Raw genomic sequence first — 23363 nt, 5'->3', positions numbered from 1 at the left:
ATGTAACCTAACCTAACCGGGGGAACTGCGCCCCCCCGGATCCCCCTGCAACACTAACCTAGCCCTAACATAAAGCTAACCTACCATATCCTTGCTTTGGGGCAGCTTCCCTCCCCCCACACCGGTTCTCTTATAGCTTCACACAATCCTCACAATACCTTAACGAAAGGATGAAGGTCCTGGCTGGTCCTCTTCTCGATTGTACACTGACTTGCATCGCAGGAGCGATTATTTCCCAGTAATCAAATTCGCAACCTTTACAACTAGTGTCACAGTGGCCACATGCTCACCAACACAAGAACACATGCATAACTCCTTGCTCGCGAGCGAGGCAAGAAGCTTCGTCATTGCGGACTTAGTTTTTGGGACTCACCTACCAAACTTTGATAGTCTGTGTGGGACACACTAAGGCCGGCCGCCAAATAAAACCACAAAGAACATGTTGAATATAATCTACTTCATCACTAAATGTCAGTATTTTACTGCTTCGTTAGGAGGTGCAATTGGTAAGATTTACAGTAAATTAACCTAACCTGAATCCCCTTTGGTAAGAATATCCTACTAATTTACTAACCTAACCTTACCTAACTTTACCTTACCTGATATCAATACCGCCGCCTCTTTGAGTCCAACCCGGAAAGTTCTTCTCAACCGCCAAACACCTTGTTCTTCACAACTATTATACTCCGAATCACCCTTAGGACATTTCATAGGGCTTGGAGTAACATCGTGTGATTTCATAAATGTTGATGCTGCTTCGTTTTCTTAAGAAATATGCTGATAGTCTATACCTCCAACAGCTTCACAACCAGACAGAGAGAGTGATCGAGAACTGCATCATGGCGGACAGTCAGCCTTCACTTCCAGATTGAAAGCCATTTATCTGATTGGCTGATATTTTCTTTCCTCATTTTTCATTGGTTGTGAACTTAACGCGCACGCGCACTTCCATCCAGTGAAGGCTCTAGAAACACCCTCGAACAAACACTTTCTCGAACACCAGAGATTCGAAACACTTCGGAATAACAATAGTACCCGAATTTGAGTATATAATATCCTTATGACACAAAGCAACTCAAATAACTCAAAATAAATTTCAGACATCTTTTTCAATACGTAGGTGTCACTCGATTCAATACTCCCCAATCCAAAATGCCCGATTTCCCACAGGTTACCCAAGATTGTTGGGGATGAGAGTTAAGTATATGTTGTATAGTCCTAGCTTGAAAACTATCCATTTACGACAGAAATGATGTAGAATATCAATCAATTCACTACATCTCAAAAAAAAAAAAAAAAAGCCACAGAATAAAGTCACTGGTTGAGTGAAACAATAGATTGCCTTGATAAAATCCACATTCCGTTACTTTCTTCTCCTATAAAGCAGATTCAGCAGTAAAAGATATAAATCCCAAAGAGAGAGCGCGAATACGCACCTCCAGTCCTCCAAAGCAAGCTGGATACTGATAAAGGAAGCCTCCTCTCCTTGATAAAGTACTAATTCAGTCAATACGAGTTGTTTCAAATAAAAAAAAAAGAAACAAACCAAGGACTCACATTAATCGACGTGATGCCCTCATATTCACTAGAGCAAAACAGTCTTAACTAAGTAACACATAACACAGAATGTGTGTGTGTATGTATAAATATATAAATAAATGAATGAATAAATAAATAAATAAATGAATTATATGTATATATATATATAGCCTCCTCTCCTTGATAAAGTACTAATTCAGTCAATACGAGTTGTTTCAAATAAAAAAAAAAAGAAACAAACCAAGGACTCACATTAATCGACGTGATGCCCTCATATTCACTAGAGCAAAACAGTCTTAACTAAGTAACACATAACACAGAATGTGTGTGTGTATGTATAAATATATAAATAAATGAATGAATAAATAAATAAATAAATGAATTATATGTATATATATATATATATATATATATATATATATATATATATATATATATATATATATATATATATATATATATATATATATATATATATATATATATATATATATATATATATATATATATATATATATATATATGTGTGTGTGTGTGTGTGTGTTGGGATGTGTGTGTGTGTGACTTTAAGGACTCATTTTTGCATATTGGTTAGAAAATGTAAACCGATATTCTTCATTATCACATTTCCTATTGAAATGATTGAATTTATCACAGATTGTAGCTAATTTGTTGATTACTTCCATTTCCGTATTGATTTTGCAGCTTTTTATAGAAAAAAATCTTAGATCTTATGCATATCTTTCCAAAACATGTGCATGTTTATTTTCTCATTAGTTTTCAAAATTAGATCATGAAGTTGAAGTCTCCAGATTCTTTTGTTTACTGAAAGCAGCTATGTTTAGTAAGGGAAAAAAAGAAAAAAGAAATAAAGACGTTGAAGGAGCATTGAGAGCGATGGTTTAAATCAATCATTTATTTTTTAGCTTTTTTATACATCCTGTATATACAGCAGCATATTAATTAAAGTAACTGAACGTAACTGAACGGCAATGATACCTCTGGTAAACAAAGAGATTCAACCCTTTCATTAGTAATCCATGACACAACCAACGTGGTTCATTTGCCAAGGTTATTTATTTCAATATTTCAAAATACATCTCTATCATCTCAATTACTTTCCTCTACATCAGTAATATAGTATATTCAGATTAAGGACCAGAATATTCTTTTGTAAAAGAAAAAAAAATGAAAAAAATAAAATCATATGAACAGCTTTTAAACTTAAGATATAAAGCAGCATTACACCTAGAGCTTAAAGCATGAAATTATAATTACATACTTTGGAAGAGTCAGACCACATTCATCTTGGCGCATCATTCAAAACCCTAAATCTAAAGACAAAACAAAACTATTTACATGCCAGGAAACCCAGAGTACAAAGAAACAAGACAGTGAAATAAATATAATAAAATTTGGCCTTAAAAATGATGCACTCCGGCATCACAGCAGCTGATGACTTGAGGAAATGAAACTTGCTTTGCCAGTTCACTATAAAGGCAGTTTTCTTTTAAAGAAGAACAAAACAAGTTATTATCACCAGTCGCCTCAGCTGAACGGTCTGAGCACACCCACACTGTCTCCCTCCTGCCCTCACCAAGTACGAGTACTCTGTCCCTGTGTGTACACACACACACACACACACACACACACACACACACACACACACACACACACACACACACACACATTGGTGTTTCCTCGCAAGAGCGAGGTCGTTGGCATTGGATTGGGCAGGGGCGCGGAACGAAGCGATGTCCTGGACCGCTGCGTCCATTTCTTGGAGGACTTTTCACACCAGCCTTGCGCGAGACTTTTCACCGCGATGCGGTCCGGGTCTGTACACCTATATACATATAACATAACCTCAGGCAGAGATGAAGAATCTAAACCACTGGACACTTTCTTGCACATGAAAAAAAAAAAGTCGTAATCAGGATGGGACTGAGGAAGGTTAGGCCTGAGGGTCACCGAAGGAGGCTTGCACATGCGGCCAACAATAACAATCCTCTGGCGTCACACCCCATTCTGATTACTGACATTATATGTTTATAATTCATCCTAATAAACTGGAGTAAACACAGATCATTCGTCTTTATAAAATGCCACTTGATATATATATATATATATATATATATATATATATATATATATATATATATATATATATATATATATATATATATATATATATATATACACACACACACACACACACACACACACACACACACACACACACCAGTTAAATGCTGACAGTCAGATTTTAAGTGCCACTCAAGGAAAGTATATCAGATTGCCAGTTGCTCAAAAGTACAAATGGCTGAGTGGCATCCAGAGTGGACTTGGCACATGTGTCTGAGGCAGGTGGGACGGTTCCAGTCTGGCGGAAGGGAACTGAGGGACAGTGCAGCTCCCACGTCCAGGGATAACGGCAAGTCTCCTCTCGTAGAATTGGCTGGGTGAAGTCTAGTCCTCCATACTAAGAGATATTTAAGTCCCAGATGTCTACTACAGCAAAAAAGTTCACTATAATCTTAGGTACTATAAAACGGAACTCTGAATGCCAATGTCCAGGAAGACTGAAGTTATTCTGCTATTCCTTAATTTTTGGGAAGACAAAGTTTGTATGTCTGGGAAGACACAATCTAATGGTCTGATGTACATGGCATCAAAGTCTTGACCACATATCTTTTGTTGATTTATCAGGGGTACAAGTTCACGTCTCCACGGTTCATGAGCAGCCGAGGGTGGCGGCCACGAGAAGGGTTCCGGTCCTGCGGCGCCGCTCATTGAGCGGGAGCTACGTAGCCATATAAGGATGTGCATGGAAGAATAAATGCAATTTGATTGTCACATTTCAGGGATAAACTCCAACGATCAATAGGCTCAACAAACTATCACAAACAATAACTGTACATCATTACCTCCAGTCACAGCTAATGCAGAGGTAACAATATAACCTACGTATGTAGCATTTCAAACACTGAAAACAATATCAGAATAGTGACTTTAATGTAACACGTTTTGTTTATACATCACAGTCAGTAATTGTGACCTGGAGTTATTTTTTGACATCATCATCACATCCTCTTCCAAGACCCGCCTCGCCAGGTGAGTGGCGGGTGTGCGGGATGCAGGTACGGGTTTGGCGGGGTGGAGAAGCGCTGGGCGAGGCTCGGACAGTTCTCCCTCTGATTGCAGCCCTAAAGGCACGATGAGTCTCCGCCATCGAGGAAAGTCATGTCCCGAGCCCAAGACAAGAGACTGCTGCAAGACCTTCGCCGCCGTTTCCTCCAGCTGGTTTCCCCTCCCGGCCGCCGTCTTTGGAAAGCCTCTCGAAGGTGGGACAACAGACTAAGGGTTACAACACTTCACTCATACAAAAGTAATGCAAAACTGGCCACTCCAATCTGTGACAATTTTTGGTTTTGACACTAAATCATAGCACTTGTAGTTTTGAAAGCACTCCAGTTATCTCCATAAATCACTCACTACTCCATAGCTAACATTAAGTTTAATTATACAGTCGGGTCTTGTGCAGAAAACAAGTACAGGTACAATTGGCTGATTACATGACGCCTACCGGGCGAAAGTGGGGCCGAGACAGTGGTGTCGCCTTTGCCGCCCCTTAACTCTCACTATGCACACGTACGCTCTATTCTAAATGCCCGACATCAATGGCGTATTGTATTTACAAAAATAAAGATATGAAAAATAGTTTCACACTGCGGTGAAACACTGTCAAAAAAAAACCACACATTTAACAAGGTCTAATTTGTAATATATGTACTATATTTTTACAATAACATATGCCAAACACAGGCAAAACTGTTACAGACGCTTTTCTTTCTTTTGTGAGTCGGTGGGCAACTTGTGCCACGTAGCGACACTAACGAGGCGAGCCTGGTGGCCGGTATCCGGCAGCCAGCCCGACCTACACAGAGGGGGAAGGGTGGTGCTGGACTCGTACTGGAGCTCAGTCATCGTCCTTCTTTTCCGGCTTGAGATCAACCATGGCGTGAAGCTCCTCGGGGGTGTACCTGATTATAAAAAGATAAATGAATAAAATAAAATAACTAATATAAAGAGTAATGAATAAGGAGTTATATGCAATGGACTCATATCTTTTATATAAAAGTGTACCAGAAAGAACAAATGACAAAATGAGTTCAAAAGATAAGAGCAAAATATTGCAAATGTAAGGGAAAACCAAACAAGATCTCCAGTGGACTCACCCAAGGAGTGACTGGAGATCGCACACGAAGCGGTACACGTATCGCTTGCCAGCCGTCTTGTGAATGATGTTTTTGTCATAGTAGTAGCGGAGGCCTCGCGAGAGTTTCTCGTAGTTCATCTTGGGTTTGTTCTTTCTGAGGCCCCACAGCCGCGCCACCTCATCAGGGTCGGTTAGCTTGAACTCCCACCCATCACCCGTCCATGAGATATGTTGCTGTTGTTTCCTATCAGTAAGCAGCTCAAGCAGGAACTGCCACAGCTGTATAGGCCCTGAGCCGGTGAAGCAGGGGCCGTTTGTGCCTGTCTGGTAGGCGATGGGTGCTGGACTGGGACCCAGCAAGCCAGGGGGTGGCTTGGTGTCTGGAGTGGCCACATCTGTCCGCTGAGGCAGATAATGAGTCAGATTTGGAGCCCCAACTCCATTGTTGATCAGTGCTAGATCGTGACTTTGTGAGGCCGTGACCCATGGCTCTGGTGGCACTTGTGGGACAGTCTGGAAGGGCGGGTCATAGTGAGACGTCGGGTAACCATCATTGTACTCATGGGGAGGGTATCTATGGGTAGGCGTGGGCAGCGGGTACTTGAAGTAAGAGAGTCGGTACTTGTCCCCATAGAAGTCTGGAGCAGTGTGGTCGAGGTAGTGGACCCCTGAATGGTGGTCAGGAGGGGTGTGGTAAAGTTCTGGCTCTGCATCAGCGTAAGGAGGGGGTATATATCCTCCAGGAGATCCCTCTGACGGAGGCTCGCTCACGGCACCCATGCTCTCCGTGCTCGGGTAGCCACCTGCAATAATACAATCAATTATGAAAAATTTTCCAAGAAATTTACACATGTACTTAAAAAATAAGATTTATCATGACCAAAGAAGAAGTTGCTTTAAATATATGTGCAGCAGAGTCGGCGCGCGGATGCAGCAAACCAGTATAAACACAATTCTCAGCTTATGTATTTCCTGATAAACATCCTATTCTTTTCTCTACTCGCCGTGTCCTTTTCTCTTCTCATATAACACTAGTCACAAACAACTTCCATACTTATGATTAGAATGGTATTCACGAAATAAAAGATGAAAATATGGGAGCAACAGAAAAAATGTATTATAATAACTACGCATCAGGGTGAAAAATATAACTTAGGCAAAAGAAAAAATCAACACTGCAGAGTCAACACACACCAAACTTACTGTAGTTGGGGCGAAACTGTGGCTTCACTCCATATAGAGTCCAACACACCATATTAATACTGTTGAAGCGACGAAGTTCCTCAAAGGGAACCAACGAACACCACAGCCTACTGTTTCACGAAGAACAATTTCTTTCAATGGTATTTCCACACAATAGACAAATCACGAACTAAATAGACACTCGTAATAGTGATGACGGACTCCATGCGTATTCGAAGTGGATGAGCAAGTGAGGCAATGGAGTGTTCTGCAGGCCTCTCCACCGTCGACTCCCCTGAGGTGACGCTGGAACCCGACTACCACGATTTCCAGCCCCTCACTTCGCAGATCCCGCTGCTCACGCTGTGAACTCTTTGGCCGATGCCCCAACTATCTCCATGTCTTACTTTTTGGCCCTTAGGCGGCCCACACAAACGGGCGATGCTGGGGTCGCGAATAGAAGTGTGGGTTATGGACCTCTGGCCTCTTCCCAGTAGTAATGGCGGCTTCTGAGTAAAAGAAGAACCTACTTCCCAGTCGTTTCGCTGCCACTTTGACCTCACGACCTGCACATTTTCTAATCTGCTAATTGGGTTACGACCTATGACCTGCACGGGTATTGTGCTGACAACTCTTCCCGAAGCTCCTAACCCTTTCTACCTGACCGAGGCTTGCGCCGCACAGCTCCACAGGACGTCTTGAGGTCTTGGTGCTAGGAACTGGAGCATCACGAACGCCTTTCTTGAACTCCAAGAGTACTTTTCTTTCCGTCCACAATTATGTCCATGCAATTCTTATCAAATGAGCAGCAGATAATTTTTCTATTCTAAGTTTGGCACCACACTGAATGTTAGAATGTATTAATTGTACCGCACTATGAAACTTTACACGCTTTATTCGATATAAAGGAAGAAGTAATTTGGCAAGAAGAGAAACCAGCGGCATACATTACATGCGTAATCTTCAAGTCATTAACGTTTTAAAAGAAGCCGATGATCCGAAAGGTGAGTGTACAGTACAACGGCAATGACGGGACGGAATTGTGGCTCATCACCTTATGCAGAGTGTGCGGGGAGGGTCACAGAGGCACCGCGAGGTCACCCGGGCACAACACACCGGGGGAGACGTAAACATAACTTTCCAGTCCTTCGTTGGTTTCTCTCTCGACAATAGGGAATTGATGAGTTTGAGAGGCGGAGAATCATGGTGGTGGTAAAGCGATTCTCTGGTTTCTTGTCAAACCGGGAATGGGGAGTGACAATAGCTTGAACACACCCACACACAAGTACATGCTCCCCTCCCTCCAAAAAGTTAAAATAACTTTAAAAGAAATTGAAGGTTTAGGAAATTAAAACAATACTTGGTCTCCTACACTACGACACATTGAAAGGAAGAAACTGTGAGCCGTATCAGTAACACACGAAAGTTTTCATCTTACTCTGCACGGCGGCACAAGGCGTGGCCGGGGGCACCGACCAGCGACATGTGCTTGATTGATTGATGTGTTGAGACAATGGAACAAACTGGTGCAGAAGCGCGACACACACACACACACACACACACACACACACACACACACACACACACACACACACACACACACACACACACACACACACACACACACACACACATACATATATATATATATATATATATATATATATATATATATATATATATATATATATATATATATATATATATATTACACACACACACACACACACACACACACACACACACAGATCATGCGAAATGCAAATAAATAGTTAAGCTGCGACTGGATAAAAGAAAAGAAAAACCGTCGAATATGAATGTGATAAAAGGTGGTTAGGTTCAAGAAGAAAGGCGAAGAAGCAACAGGTGACAAGATGTGAAGCAACAGGTAGTGGAAGAGGAGGAGGAGGAACTAAATGTCAATTATTAGTTTCTACAAATATAGAAGGACAACTCTAAAGACACGGAGAGAATCAGCTAAATCGCGATGAGGGAAGGGTGGTGGAGGGGGCGCGGGACATGCTGGCCCCGTGCGAGGGTGGAATGCGAGGCGACAAGCCCTGCTGCCTCTCCGTTGTTGCCGCCGCCGCCGCCGCCGCCAGGGTCACGCGGGGTCATAGGTCAAACCCCGAACATTATGATACTAACCCAATTCACAGACCATTACAGGGAAAACTACTTGTGTCGGGCACCCCGGCATGCGAAGGGGCGCTGACTCCTCTCTCCCTGCCCCGTCAGTGCTCAGTGAGGTGAAAGGTCTCAATACAAAGGAAAGAGGTTGTTATTTATGACGATGAAGGTGAGCGTGGCACGGCTGCAGTGGTGACAGCAGCGAGGAGTGTGGCGGAGATTATGATGAACACGAGGATGATAATGATGATGATTATGATGTGAGAACGATTAAGATCATGAGAAAAATGACGTTATATGACATTAATAGCAGCAATAATAACAATAACAATAATAATAATAATAATAATAATAATAATAATATAACAATAAAAATAATAAAAATAAAATCATTATCATTATCAGTCATTATCATTTATCTTTATCCTAAAAAAAAAAAAAAAAAAAAAAAAAGAAGAGTAATGACGACAACATCAACTACAACAATCTTTTCTTCGTTGCCCTCCCCTCACCCCAACTGCCTTGCTTCCACACTCAGACTTTCCTCTCTCAGGCTTGTCGACTTTCTACACTTATTAATTTATCAGGCGGGTCGCGGAGGTCGCGGACTACGCGGCCACGAAATTCCCGCCCTCGGTTTTTCGGTTTTGCAATAAATAAATAAATAAATAAATAAATAAATAAATAAATATATATATATATATATATATATATATATATATATATATATATATATATATATATATATATAGACTAAAGATTAGTGACGGTATGTGATGTGTCTATTTGTAAGGGAGGGGAAGTCAGGAGGAAACATGTTCATCTATAAAAGACAGTGGTGGTCTGATAATGGCCAGGAAGGAATGGCGTTCTTGGTATGTTACCAAACGCCTTCATCACGCAGAGATTCAGAATGATGCACTACAATTGTTTTACGCTGAGGGGACATCATTCCTTTAATGAAGGTGTATTATCTCAATTTACCATGCGTAGAATCTTGTAAAATTCATCAAATAAGCGTACAATTTAAAAAAGCCCAGAAGCAAAACTTGATGTAATTTATAGCCCTCAATCTCTCTTCCCGTGAGGGATAGGAAAAAGAACACATGAAGGGAAGGCAGGTGGGTAGGAAGGAAGGGCGAAGAACAGGGTTGAAGGAGAGAGCATGAAGGGAAGAGAAGGAGGGAAGGTAGGATAGAGGGCTGTTTGCTTAAGGGGACGTAACCCAGGAAAAGGAACGGGCGGCTTTTATAGTGGGGTTTCAAAGTTGCGACACACACACACACACACACACATGAGTGCGCGCTGGAGCTCGACGGTGATGACAGAGTTGAAGAGGATGGGAAAGATAATAATAGTGGCCATGATGGTGGTGATTTAAGTAAGAACAAAATGGACGGTGACGACAAAGTGACGCACGGAACGGTAATCGGTGCTTTTCTACCACCATCACCACCATCTAACAACAATCATAAAGTACACAACACACAATCATCAACAAGAATCATCATCTTAATAACGACAAAAAGCCTCTATGTATGTGTGTATGCATGAATGTATATATGAGTGTGTATATGCATGTGTGTGTGCATGTATGTATGTATTATGTATGTATGTTCGAGTATTTATTGTTATGTGTTTGTGTTGGACAATTTTGTAACGGCAACGTTGCTATATATATATATATATATATATATATATATATATATATATATATATATATATATATATATATATATATATATATATAGAGAGAGAGAGAGAGAGAGAGAGAGAGAGAGAGAGAGAGAGAGAGAGAGAGAGAGAGAGAGAGAGAGAGAGAGAGAGAGAGAGAGAGAGAGAGAGAGAGAGAGAGAGAGAGTGTGTGTGTGTGTGGAAAACTCCCCGGATGTTTTGAAAGTGCTGTGCCCGACGAGCGATAAAACAGTCCCTAAGAGCGTTACACACACAGCCAACCAGGCCATTTTGAGCCTTCCTTCAACAGCCCCCTATACTCTCCTCCTTCTCCTCCTCCTCCCTCGATCGTCGGCAAGAAGGTCAAGTGTCCAGCTCCTCAAAACGTTGAAAGTGAGAAACATTACAACAATGATAAAAGCTTTCATGCCACAAACTGACAGCTCTTCAGATTAAGGAGAAGATCACACCAGCGATGACCTGACTGGAATGCTCACTCTGCCGCTGCCTCTACAAGCAGGGAGTCAATCCTGTCCATAAGGTCCATACACTGCTCTCTCTCTCTCTCTCTCTCTCACACACACACACACAGATATATATGTGTGTGTGTATATATATATATATATATATATATATATATATATATATATATATATATATATATATATATATATATATGTGTGTGTGTGTGTGTGTGTGTGTGTGTGTGTGTGAGAGAGAGAGAGAGAGAGAGAGAGAGAGAGAGAGAGAGAGAGAGAGAGAGAGAGAGAGAGAGAGAGAGAGAGAGAGAGAGAGAGAGAGAGAGAGAGAGAGATAATTTACGCATAAGCAGGGCACAGGCCTGCCCTGTGTCTTAGGCCTGGCGTCACCTGCAGCACACCTGGCCACGGGGCAGCGTGTCAGGTAGGTGTCGGGGCGGAGGATAGCTAGATAACCGGCGGAAGTGACGCTACTTCAGCCTTCACCGGATATCCTGCTGAGTGTCGCAAGAGCTAAAGCGAAGCGCGTTTGCCGGGGTGGTCCTACGAGGAACTGAGGGAGGAGGGAAAGGAGGAACATCGGGCAGGGGTTAGTATCAGTGCATATGAAGTCTGATACCACTGGTTGGGATGGATGGAGGGCATATGAAATAGATAATATTATGGAGGAACGTAAAAAAAGAGAGGAAGAACAGCATAAAAAAACTGGATTCGCGAGGTTTGAATTTGGAGAAGTCCGAACTAATAATTTCCAAGAAGTAAACTGTGGATGAGGGAAAAAAAAAAAAAAAAAAAATTAAAGCAGTCAATTTATGAATCGAAAAAGGGGACAATTTAGGGAGAGAAAAAAGTCATACATTGCTTTGTGACGTGTTGATGCCCGAAGACTGAGAGATGAACAGATGAAGAGACAACGGCGGCTTATGGCAAATACTAACTCACCAAAATACCCCTTTCACCGTCAGTCCCCCCCTTCTCTCTCTCTCTCTCTCTCTCACACACACACACACACAGACCAAACCTCTTTCCCGCTTACTACCTTACACACACAAGCTTTCCTGGTCTGAAAGCAAGGGGAGGCGCTATCCTCTATCCTGAACTTTGATACCCATCACACACGTCACATCCCAGGGTCCGGTCGCGAGGAAATGATGTATCAAACGTTATAAGCAGAGAGAGGGAGAGGGAGAGAAAAAAAATACTACTGACCCAACGACTACAATGGAAAGGAAAATCGATTGGTTGGCAGGAAAAAAAGGGGAGAGAGAGAGAGAGAGAGAGAGAGAGAGAGAGAGAGAGAGAGAGAGAGAGAGAGAGAGAGAGAGAGAGAGGACGGATGCGGCGACCACTCCCGGATGTCCAAGTTTACGGAAATCCTTCGGAAAAAGGTGGTCGAGTTCCGGCGGAGGAGGGAGAGGTAGGAAAGGGGGAGGAGAAGGCAATGGGAGGCAAAGAAGCAAGGTATGAGGACGAGAGGAAGAGGCAATTGGTTAGAATAAACGTATATATGCTATGTATAAGAAGCTGTAACTGATAATGCGGTGTGTGATACTACGATATATAATATTCTTTTCTACTCTCTCTCTCTCTCTCTCTCTCTCTCTCTCTCTCTCTCTCTCTCTCACACACACTGAAATAATTATTAGTTATTCACCGTCTCGGCTCCTTGGTTCAGGTCCAAATCTACTTTACATAAATTTCTTAACCTCGCGACGACCACTACAATCTATGGCGTTGACGATGACGAAGACAAAATTACCACCAACACAACCACAACCAGTAGTCACTACCAGTGTTACAAAACTTCACCCATTCCGTGGAATTTCTCAATTATGCAGAAAATATTTATGTTAACAATGGTAAGATACTACTACCAGTACTACTGCTAGTACTATTACTTATCGCTGTATTCTTTTTTGCATCCTACCGCTTTCTCTCGTGGCCTAACAAACATGTAGCTTAAGGCAGGTAACACACACCTGAGGATCCTACGAGCCCCCACCTGTTCTGAATCATCTTAGTATGTCTTTGAGGCGACGGAATGAAAAAGAGGTGAAGGGTTTTCGTCGTCTTTACTCTAAAGCGATGCTGGTGGTGGTGGTGGTGGGAACAAGGCTGGATTGGTTCAGTGCATGATTGAGATGTTACCCAAACACAATGATAAATCCTATTCACAGTCCGATTATGATCCGAGGTTTTGATATCTCCATTGAAGGGAGGAGAGCGAGAAAAAAAGGGCGACACTCCAAGATAACGAGTAATACATCTCTTTATCGTGACCGCTCGGGTTGGGTCGGGCGGGTGGGATAGCGGGGCAGAAAGACGGATCCCTAAGGCGTCCCACACACCCCCGTCCTACCGCCGCTACGTCATAGGGATGAGGGTGGCGTGGCAACCATCAGGGCAGGGACGGGAGGGCGACTCGAACAGGAGCAGCGGAGCATAGAGGGACCTACAAAGGGGCTTCCGGCGGGGTCCTACCTGTTGCCCTTCATCACGGGGTTCTAACTACCTGCCGCCCTCCGCCCCCACCTCTCGGCCTCAGGTGAGCACGCTCCTACTCATCGACTCCCTCTTCCACCTAGGCGTCTAACTTCCATGCTCCTCCTTCAACCATTCGTCTTCCCAAACCCCTCCTCCGCCCGCATGCTTTCTCTTCAAGCTCCACCTTCACTCAGCTGTCTCCTTCCTAAGCTCCTCCTCCATCTAGCTGTTTCTTTCCTAATCTCCTCCTCCATATGGCTGGTTCCCACCTAAGCCCCTCCTCCACTCACACCTGTTCTAAAAATCTTTCATTGGCCTGTCTTCTTATCCGTCACCTCTATCGAACTATCACTTCCACCTAAATGTCTCTGCTTCTCATCTATCCACCAACTTTCTACTAAAGCTTCACTTCCAAAACGCTTTATTCCTTCTATATAATTCCATAAAGTCCACATAATTTTATTCTAATATATGTTGCGTCCTTCCTTCAACCATTTTGGCATTTTCTTGAATTTTCCTTTGCTTAGCCATTTAAAAAAAAAAAAATCATTCCATCGCTAGCTTTCTTCTTCCTCAACTATATAGTTTTGTCCACCTTCACTCTTCCACCAGTTGCTTCCTACTTAAGCTTAGTTTCCATCCAGCCTTCATCTCCGCTCCAATTACTACACACAGTCATTTGTGTGTCACAGAACACAGAAGTCTGCCTCAAAAATAAATATAACTACTAGCAAACATCCGGTCTCCGTGTGGCGGAAACGTTAGACAATTGTTGCATTTCTACCACCGATCGCGCGTCACTCTTACACAGCAACTCCTCAGCGACTTCACTTAATTATTGGATCAGATTTTTGTTAACCTTCCTTCACACTCGAAAAACTGAAGAATAAATTAATTGGGGAAGATGACTATATTTTTTTCGTACGAGGACCTAACATTCACGAATACTTGCAGAGTATACACAAAGGACAAAATTCACCTGTCCTCTCATTTCTTGGTGTTTTGAAGATTGTCTCGCCAAATGTCACAGAGATCATTGCTAATGGTCTGCCTATACGATCCTATTTCTACAGCCCTCACCGATGTCAAGTACCACGACGGTGGGAATAAGACTAATACTATGCCTACATAACAAGTCAATGGCCTTCACAAATAATATTATATACAATTTAGGATGCAACAAGCATATTAGATAATGTACCGTGCTTTTCAAACACATATCTAATGATCAAGTTAGTTGTTACTATCGTGCACATAAAACACTACATGAATTATATATTTAGTGTTATTAGTGTGAGGTAGTGAGGCACACAGAGCAGGCAAGACGTGTTGCTGACTGAGCTACATACAGAGACGCCCAAGGTTTGTTAGAAGTACTGGGGCTACATATACAAAAGGCGCTATGAACAGCGAAGACACTATTTAGTACTACGAGACACAGACACTTCAGCCTTGTAGGCAGATACATACATTATGTATACACAGACAGTAAGCGATGCATACACTATAAAGGAAGATACTAGGCGAACAGGGCAACAAAAACATTAGAGCGATACAAATACTATAGACTACAGACACTAGGGCCGGCGTGGCTTACCGTTCCTGCTCCACGCCCTTCTTCTGTTGTCTGAAAGTCGATACGAAAAGTCTTCAGTGAAGTTAATAAATGTTTCGCACATCGCTCCACCTTAAATCACCACCTTTACTCCAATGTTCACCTCCGTTAGCTTGCCGCTGTGCGCAGCAGACGTTCAGTAATTATTACACCACATTAACTAAACCACGAATATAGTACAAAAAGAAAACTTCGCATCACTCTTCTTAATTACACGTAAAAATCTTTGAGTGCGTCTTCGGCGACTATATCCCGATGAGCGGCGGTGAGTTGTGTGAGGCAGAGCGGCAGTCTCCTCGGATGTCTCAAGAACCTTGTCCCCGCGCCGCGTGTCAACTGACTCGCTTTGCCGTTCCTCGCTGCTAATCGAGAGTCGCGGTGATGGCTGGGGAGGTGTGCAGCGAGCGATGGATCGAGGGACCGACGGGTGGAGGCCGCGTGTGGGCGCAGGTCTCGGGACGTGTGATGCCGCTCAATTAATGCTTTTGTGTGACACGCGGACGACCGGCCACCAAGTACGCCGGCGCGGTTACCAGATAGGGACTTCCGCAAACCACTTCCTCTCAATTTTCTTGCCCTAAGGGAGACTCCGTCGATTGTAAGGTTAGCCTATATTGATTATTCATGCCTCTTCTACTGGATAAAAATCTTTTCTTCGGTCCATAATGACGCCAAGAATGGAAAGAAAGACTTAAATGAGGCTGCGGCAACTGATTACAGAGTTGTCAGTCACCGGGCGCGCGCAGCAGGAGTGACCCCGCAGGAACCTCTGACGTCAGGATAAAAGGGCGGAGCTTCGCATGGGAAACAAAAGGCAAACGGGAGAGTGACGCACCTCGCAATAACGCAGCTCTTCACCGTTCAGGCGCTAGACAATGAAGTGCGGAGCTAAACTGCATTATTTTCTACCAGGAACTTGGAAGTGTAGAGACGGACAAAAGGGAGGAGCAGCTGCCCTTCTCCTTTCGCCTTCCAGCGGCGCGGGAAGACAGGAAATTAATATCTTAACACGGTGAAACTCGAGCAACAAGTGGCAACACAACACCCTACACGCCGCCTTCCGGGGAGACGGAGTCAAGAAAAAATATCCTTGATGTTTCTTTTCGGATCAGAAATGAAATTTATACACCGTGAATGATAAATTATAGTGCGCACTCATACATTCCCCCTAACGCGCGCACACACACACACACACACACACACACACACACACACACACACACACACACACACACACACACTTATTCAGTTAACACAACTCAAAATTCTCCCCTGGGTTTCTTTTCCCTTTATTTTTTTTTCTTCGCTGTACTTCGTCCACCTCCCACCTCTCCCCTGGTCATAATATCTGTATTCACTTACATATTGCGACCTTCTCTCTCCTCCCCATTGCCATACCGTTACTTCCCTCGGCCCATCACTTCACCATCAGCTCTCGTTCATCATGATTATCCTTCCCTTCCCTTCCTTTTATTTCACTTCTTTGTGATCGGTTGCATTTACTCTCTCTCTCTCTCTCTCTCTCTCTCTCTCTCTCTCTCTCTCGTAACCCTTTCTGTATAACTCAACTCTTTACTCCTTTTATTCATCATCACGCAACACTCCTCCCTACTCCCTTCCCTGTATCACACCTACACTCCCTCTCCTACCCTCCTTCCCTAAACAACACTACACCCCTCCTCTCTCTCTCTCTCTCTCTCTCTCTCTCTCTCTCTCTCTCTCTCTCTCTCTCTCTCTCTCTCTCTCTCTCTCTCACCACCACCACCACCACCACCTCCTCCTCCTCCTCCTCCTCCCTCTCGCCCGTTTTTTCCGCTCGGCTGACCAGGCTTCCGGCGATTCTCATGGCGCAAAGCTGGCACGCCCATCCCAGCCGGGGCTCGTTACCTTCATTATCACCTTCCATCATCATCACCATCATTGTTTTCATCACTATCGGTCTCCGCCATCACCACCCAGCCAGCCAGCCAGCCTCCCTCCCTTCTGCTGCTTCTGCTCTTGTTGTTGTTGTTGTTGTTGTTGTCGGCGCCAGGTCCGTCAACCCGACAAGTGCATTTCTTGTTTTGTCAGCTCTTAATTTTAAGGAAGCGTTGCTGTTATTGGCTTTTCACTTCATTTACATTTATATTGCATCCATAAAATTTCTATACCATTTTTATTATTAATCAGTGTAATATATTTTATTCCCCTACTCTCTCTCTCTCTCTCTCTCTGAGTGTATATTATGCGTAGGTTCTTCTGTTCCATTACGTCATAATCTCCTCCTCCTCCTCCGGCTTCCGTTCCGCCACACACAATCTTACGTCTGTGCATCACCTATTCCTTGTTTTTCTTCTCAGCAATCTTAAGGACTCAGTATGGTTGTCTGGAGCCTTACTTTACGTCTGTACTCTTTCCTTTTCCCCCTTTTTCCTTATTGTTTCCATTCTTCCCCTTCGAAGTTTTCTTTTACCCCTTTGCTCTCTCTCTCTCTCTCTCTCTCTCTCTCTCTCTCTCTCTCTCTCTCTCTCTCTCTCTCTCTCTCTCTCCTTCCTTCCTTTTTTTTTTTTTTTTTTTTTTTTACGCCCTCTTCTTGTCTGGTCCAGGGCGTGCCTACTCTCTTCCCTTCAATCATCACTATTTACTCTGTAGTCCCTCAGTCGCCCATATCTTCGTCGTCAAACAGCATTTTTACTCTCACGGAAGGCTACCGTCCCTGCCTCCTCTCTCCGATTGAAGGGATAAGAGTTTAAACATGCTAATTATTACTCGTACATTACATCACATGGTTCTTACTATTGTCATTCTCAGGTGTGATGATTTTTTCAAGTACACCGTAACGATTTTGCCCTTCATTTAATCATCAACAGCCTCTTCTTTGCTCTGATCGTAGTATTGTAAGTCACTGCAGTACATCTTCACTAACGATCTTATCTTGGATTACCTTGGCTCAAAGCACCCCGCACGTCACTTCCTCATTTCTTCCGCGACCCTCGTCCTCAGCAGTGAACTCCTCCTTTTCCGCTTAACTCAACCTCACCTCAGCCAGAATTATGTGCATCGGTTCGATTTAAGACTGAATATTCACGTCACGGTGTTCGCGTTACTCTGATGTATTGGCGGCCGTCGGTTCAGCCTTGTGGAGTCCTTGGCAGCGAGCTTGAAAGATAAATCGGTGCGCACTAGTCAACGAACATTGTCTCTCCCTCCACTCTGCGTGTTTTCCTTGCTATGTATTTCTTTTATACCTGTCCGTTCTCAAGTCTACTCCCCGTCGTATTTGTCTTCTGCCTCGATTTTGCACTTCTGTGGGAATTTACATAAGCAATTACCGACCAGACCTTTCGCAGCACACTCCAGGGGTGAGGTCTCCACGCCTCCTCCAGCCGAGAGCCACGACGCTTATAAGAGTGGACCATTCCATTTAATTTTTTCCCAGCCACAAGCTAATGGTAAATACGACTGGAGTGTTGCACCACTACTTCAGGTGCCTCTTTCCCGCTACGGGTAGAGAGAGAGAGAGAGAGAGAGAGAGAGAGAGAGAGAGAGAGAGAGAGAGAGAGAGAGAGAGAGAGAGAGAGAGAGAGAGAGAGAGAGAGAGAGAGAGAGAGAGAGAGAGAGAGAGAGAGAGAGAGAGAGAGAGAGAGAGAGAGAGAGAGAGAGAGAGAGAGAGAGAGAGAGAGAGAGAGAGAGAGAATGTGTGTCCGCTTTGATAAGGGATTTGTTTATTTGTCAAGAGCAAAAATAAACCATTAAACATCCGGCGATTACAAAGAAAAACAGCTGGCCACACACACACGCAAGGAAAAAGAGAGAGAGAAAAAAACATGATACAAATAATACACAGACACGCCATAATATTCAAAACAGAGAAGATATAGGAAGTGGTGCACTAAAAAGTAAAAACAAACTTAGTAATGAAAACAAAATACAACATAGTGCAAATCTCTCTCTCTCTCTCCTATTAGCAGAGAAGGTTGAAGAGGTGGTGGATAAATAGGGTGAGGTGGGGAAGGCGTGAAGGGAGAAGGTGAAGCTTGAGAAGTGTGTGTCTGAGAGGATAAAAAAAAAGAGAGAGAAGGAGGAAGAGGATAAAGATGAGGAAGAGAAAGAAGAGAAGGAGGAGGCCAAATGATAAACAGAAGAGTGAGATACTAACCGTCGAGGTACTGTAGCGACTGTGTGGGAGGCGGGTGAGGCGTGCTGGAAGATGTGTTGGAGGGTGAAGTGGTGGTGGCTGACGACGACGATGAGGACGCGGTGGAGGGTACGGCAGCCTGTGGAGGAAGGGAGGCGACCGGCACCGAGGAGGGTGGTGGAGGGACGTGTGTGGAGGACGAGGAGCTGGAGGTGTGCACTGGGTTGAGGCGGTGCTCGGGCATGGGGCCACTGTATCCCTCCAAGAATTCATTGAAGTCAGGGATGTACTCCTGTAAGGTGGAGGGCACATGGGCCAGCGAGGCAGATTCCTCCTCCACATCTGAAACAAGACGAGCACCTGCGTAAGGCTTGGAGACACACTGGAAAGCACGGAACGCTGTTACTTTACGGCGTTACCATAACTTTGCTATCACCACTACCACCTGAAGATGGCGACAATACTTAAAATTATAACATGAACAACAATAACAATAATAATAATAACAATATCAATAATACACCACAAACAAACAAACAAACAAAACTAGCTACTACAACTACTACATCACCATCACTATTACTACTACTATCACGAAAAGGAAAACAACACTCAAAATCCGCGTCAAACTTTGTATTAGATAATAATATCATATTGCTATTGGCGCGGCGCTCGATATCCGTGGTAGCCTTGTGGTGTGCATGGCGAGGGCGACGGAGGGGCGCGACAGCGATGAGGGACAGGAGGGGAGCGAGGGAGGGAGAAGTGATTTGGTTGAGCGGGGACCTTCAGCATCAATGAGTATTCGCGACAATAGACGACCTTCGAGGGATGCCAGTCACACAGGGCGCTCCTCACTTCCTGCTGACGCCTATCTCCTGAAGGCGACGCCAAAAGTACTGCCACTATCAATTTAGAACCAAGGATTCTAACATCCTCTTATTTTCTATATAAAACACGAACACATCTTCATCTAGTATGCAATATTTAGTGACGACTGGCAGCACACTCACATCCTTTCAACTCACTATTTCTTGCTCATTGTTAACCATCCATTCCAGAAGAGATGAAAGGGAAAGGAGGAGGACTTACTCGATGGAAACAATCCCGCCCACCGCGCATGTTAACAGACGCGGTGCGCACCGCCAAGGAGGATAAAAAACTTACTTTGTCATAAAGTGGCCGACTGTACCCAAGACACGTAAATGTTGTATGTAGCGAGTTATAAAATGGCCGGGGGAAGACAGGAAGCCTCGGGGGATAGGAGAGGACAAGGAACGAGAAAAGTGCCCCAGGGAGGACCCGGGGCGCTGGGAGGATCTCGGGGGCAGCGCGGGGCACCAAGAGAGGGCGGCGGCCTGAGGAAGTAGTGGGCGGGACGGGTAGCAGCGGCGCGGGCGGGAGGAAGTTAGGGAGTGTTGGTGTGGTGTCCCAGGCGTGTTCCCCTTCAGCAGGTGCCCTTTACCCCCGGCGCCTCCAGCCTCCCCCCAGGCGGTGTTTCACCTTGAGGCAGCGGCCGCCACCACTGCCGCTCTCTGGCCCCCTCCCCTCCCCGCTATTCCCTTATGGCTCATGTACCCCCGCCCGTAATTCACACGCCCCCCACCTCCCCTCTGCTTCCTCACCTCAGGAGCAAAGTAAGCTTGGTGTCGTGCTCGCATGGTGAAATGGGCGGCAAGGACTCTGCTCCAACCATATCATTAAAGCAAAATTTTCCTAAGTTACCGAGTTTACTCCACACGCTGCAGACATTAACAGCTTGCCCTTCCCATGGTTACATAAAAACCTTGGAGCTTTTCCACATTAGTACGCAAAACTTGGCGTCTCGTCTTCCGGCACAAGTGTGAGATTCTCCCGCGGCGCGGTGGGGAGGGATGGGATTACTTTCTATAGTCAGGCGTCAAAGTCTCCACGGAGCTAGCTCAGCCTTTAAGCAGCTCCTTGCAATGTTTATTTTCATCTATTTATTTCCTTATTTTTCCATTGGAAAGGAGGCGAGTTATCGGAATGTGTCTGAGGGAGGTTGAGTGTGTAGTAGTTGGAGAGTGAGTGAGTGAGTGCGAGGTAGGACTGGAAAGAGGGAGGGAGAGAGAAGCCTGTGTGTTTGTGGCGGCGGCTGTCGCCCCACGCTACTTACCTCCATCATTTGGACTCACCGCCCGGAACTAATGACTAGGGTAAGGCACGGGGGGAGGCGCTCGAGGTGCAGGTGGAAGGGGGAGGTGGCCGCAGGGCACAGAGGGTGGAGGAGGAAGAATGGAGGGGGAGGAGGAAGGGTTAAGAGTTGAGGTGGGTGGTGGGGAAGGAGGGAAGCGTTGTGAGCGACGGGAATACTCTGGGAAGTTCCGAAGTAGAAAAGCCTGGAGGCGACGTGGGGTGGTGAAAGGGCGGGGTGAGGCGGGACGTGAAGGTGAGGCACAATATATATATATATATATATATATATATATATATATATATATATATATATATATATATATATATATATATATATATATATATATATATATATATATATATATATATATATATATATATATATATATATATATATATATATATATATATATATATATATATATATATATATATATATATATATATATATATATATATATATATATATATATATATATATATATATATATATATATATATTCTCTCTCTCTCTCTCTCTCTCTCTCTCTCTCTCTCTCTCTCTCTCTCTCTCTCTCTCTCTCTCTCTCTCTCTCTCTCTCTCTCTCTCTCTCTCTCTCTCTCTCTCTATATATATATATATATATATATATATATATATATATATATATATATATATATATATATATATATATATATATATATATATGTATCTGTCAGAGCCACTGACATGCCAGAGAGCAAAAATGATCAAACAGACAGGTGCGGCGACGCTCGCAGGTGGTGGAATCTACTGGAGGTGGAAGGGTTGGAGGGATGGGGAGAGGAACGGAGATGGTGGGGACGCGGGGGAGGGAGTGCGGTGGTAAAGGCCAACCTCTTGGTGTCGGGAATAACGGAGCGACACGACGACTACCTGGGCCGGATGACGTAGTGCCCACAAAATCGCTGCACACTCGCCACGGAAACATGCCAGAAAGGCACCATCACCAATGAGACTTTAAATGTCAATGAAAGTTATTCCTCTAATGAGGAAAGAGGAAAAAAAAAAAACTTTTATGGATCTATAATTTTGGACTAAAATGACTGTGGTAAAATTAAAGCACGAGTAAACACAATATAAAGAAGTAGGGATATATGAAAAACAGAGTCCCAGCAGAGCTTCGGCGGCGGCATCTTCTTTCACGGATTTTTTTTGTTTGCGTGTAAACCTCCTAACGAGCGCAAACAAGTCCACGAGCGGCACCGCACCACAGCGTCAAGATCAAACATTCTCTCCGGCCAAGTGGGACTGACTCACAGGCCCTCTGAGGATACTAGTGGTCGCCCGCAGGTCACGTTCCACTAATACTTTGCAGCTCTGTGGCATTAATGAACACCTTAATAACACTAAAAGTCGTTCCAGGATTTATCTCTCTCTCTCTCTCTCTCTCACTGTATGTGTGTGTGTGTGTGTGTGTGTGTGTGTGTGTGTGTGTGTGTGTGTGTGTGTGAGAGAGAGAGAGAGAGAGAGAGAGAGAGAGAGAGAGAGAGAGAGAGAGAGAGAGAGAGAGAGAGAGAGAGAGAGAGAGAGAGAGAGAGAGAGAGAGCCCAAAAGGTCGAGAGAAAGACAGGCGCGTCGCCATATAAACAGAGAGCTAGCTTTCCTCCCTGTTGCTGTTGACAAGGGATGGCGGGGGTCAGCCGAGCGTGGAGTTGGTAATTCCTGTCAATGTCATCTTGACCCCACATCAGATGGTGTTGAGCGAGGGGGCTTGAAGACCATCGACGCCATCACCACCACCACCA

General features: G+C 44.1%; 2 protein-coding genes across 11 annotated transcripts in view; both read right to left on the bottom strand.

Annotated features, from left to right (window-relative positions):
- The window catches only part of LOC123518545 (folliculin-like), a 96857-nt gene extending 96024 nt beyond the window's left edge, over positions 1 to 833 (bottom strand). For 2 of the 3 annotated variants that reach the window (XM_045279373.1, XM_045279372.1), the window contains exon 1: positions 600 to 833. In XM_045279373.1, coding sequence (XP_045135308.1) covers positions 600 to 741 — 142 coding nt within the window. In that variant the 5' untranslated portion in view covers positions 742 to 833. The remainder of the gene's footprint in view (positions 1 to 599) is intronic. The other variant, XM_045279371.1, reaches the window with a different exon arrangement.
- Positions 834 to 2440: 1607 nt separating this feature from the next.
- Positions 2441 to 23363, bottom strand: part of LOC123518544 (protein C-ets-2-like) — a 283895-nt gene continuing 262972 nt past the window's right edge. For 7 of the 8 annotated variants that reach the window (XM_045279366.1, XM_045279368.1, XM_045279369.1 and 4 more), the window contains 4 exons: positions 19461 to 19781; positions 15305 to 15334; positions 5778 to 6561; positions 2441 to 5582 (listed from right to left, as the gene is read on the bottom strand). In XM_045279366.1, the coding sequence (XP_045135301.1) occupies positions 5519 to 5582; positions 5778 to 6561; positions 15305 to 15334; positions 19461 to 19781 (1199 nt within the window). In that variant the 3' untranslated portion in view covers positions 2441 to 5518. The remainder of the gene's footprint in view (positions 5583 to 5777; positions 6562 to 15304; positions 15335 to 19460; positions 19782 to 23363) is intronic. The other variant, XM_045279363.1, reaches the window with a different exon arrangement.

Source organism: Portunus trituberculatus, chromosome 44 (assembly GCF_017591435.1).
Source record: "Portunus trituberculatus isolate SZX2019 chromosome 44, ASM1759143v1, whole genome shotgun sequence".
NCBI lineage: Eukaryota > Metazoa > Arthropoda > Malacostraca > Decapoda > Portunidae > Portunus > Portunus trituberculatus.
This window is presented reverse-complemented; position numbering and strand designations above follow the sequence as displayed.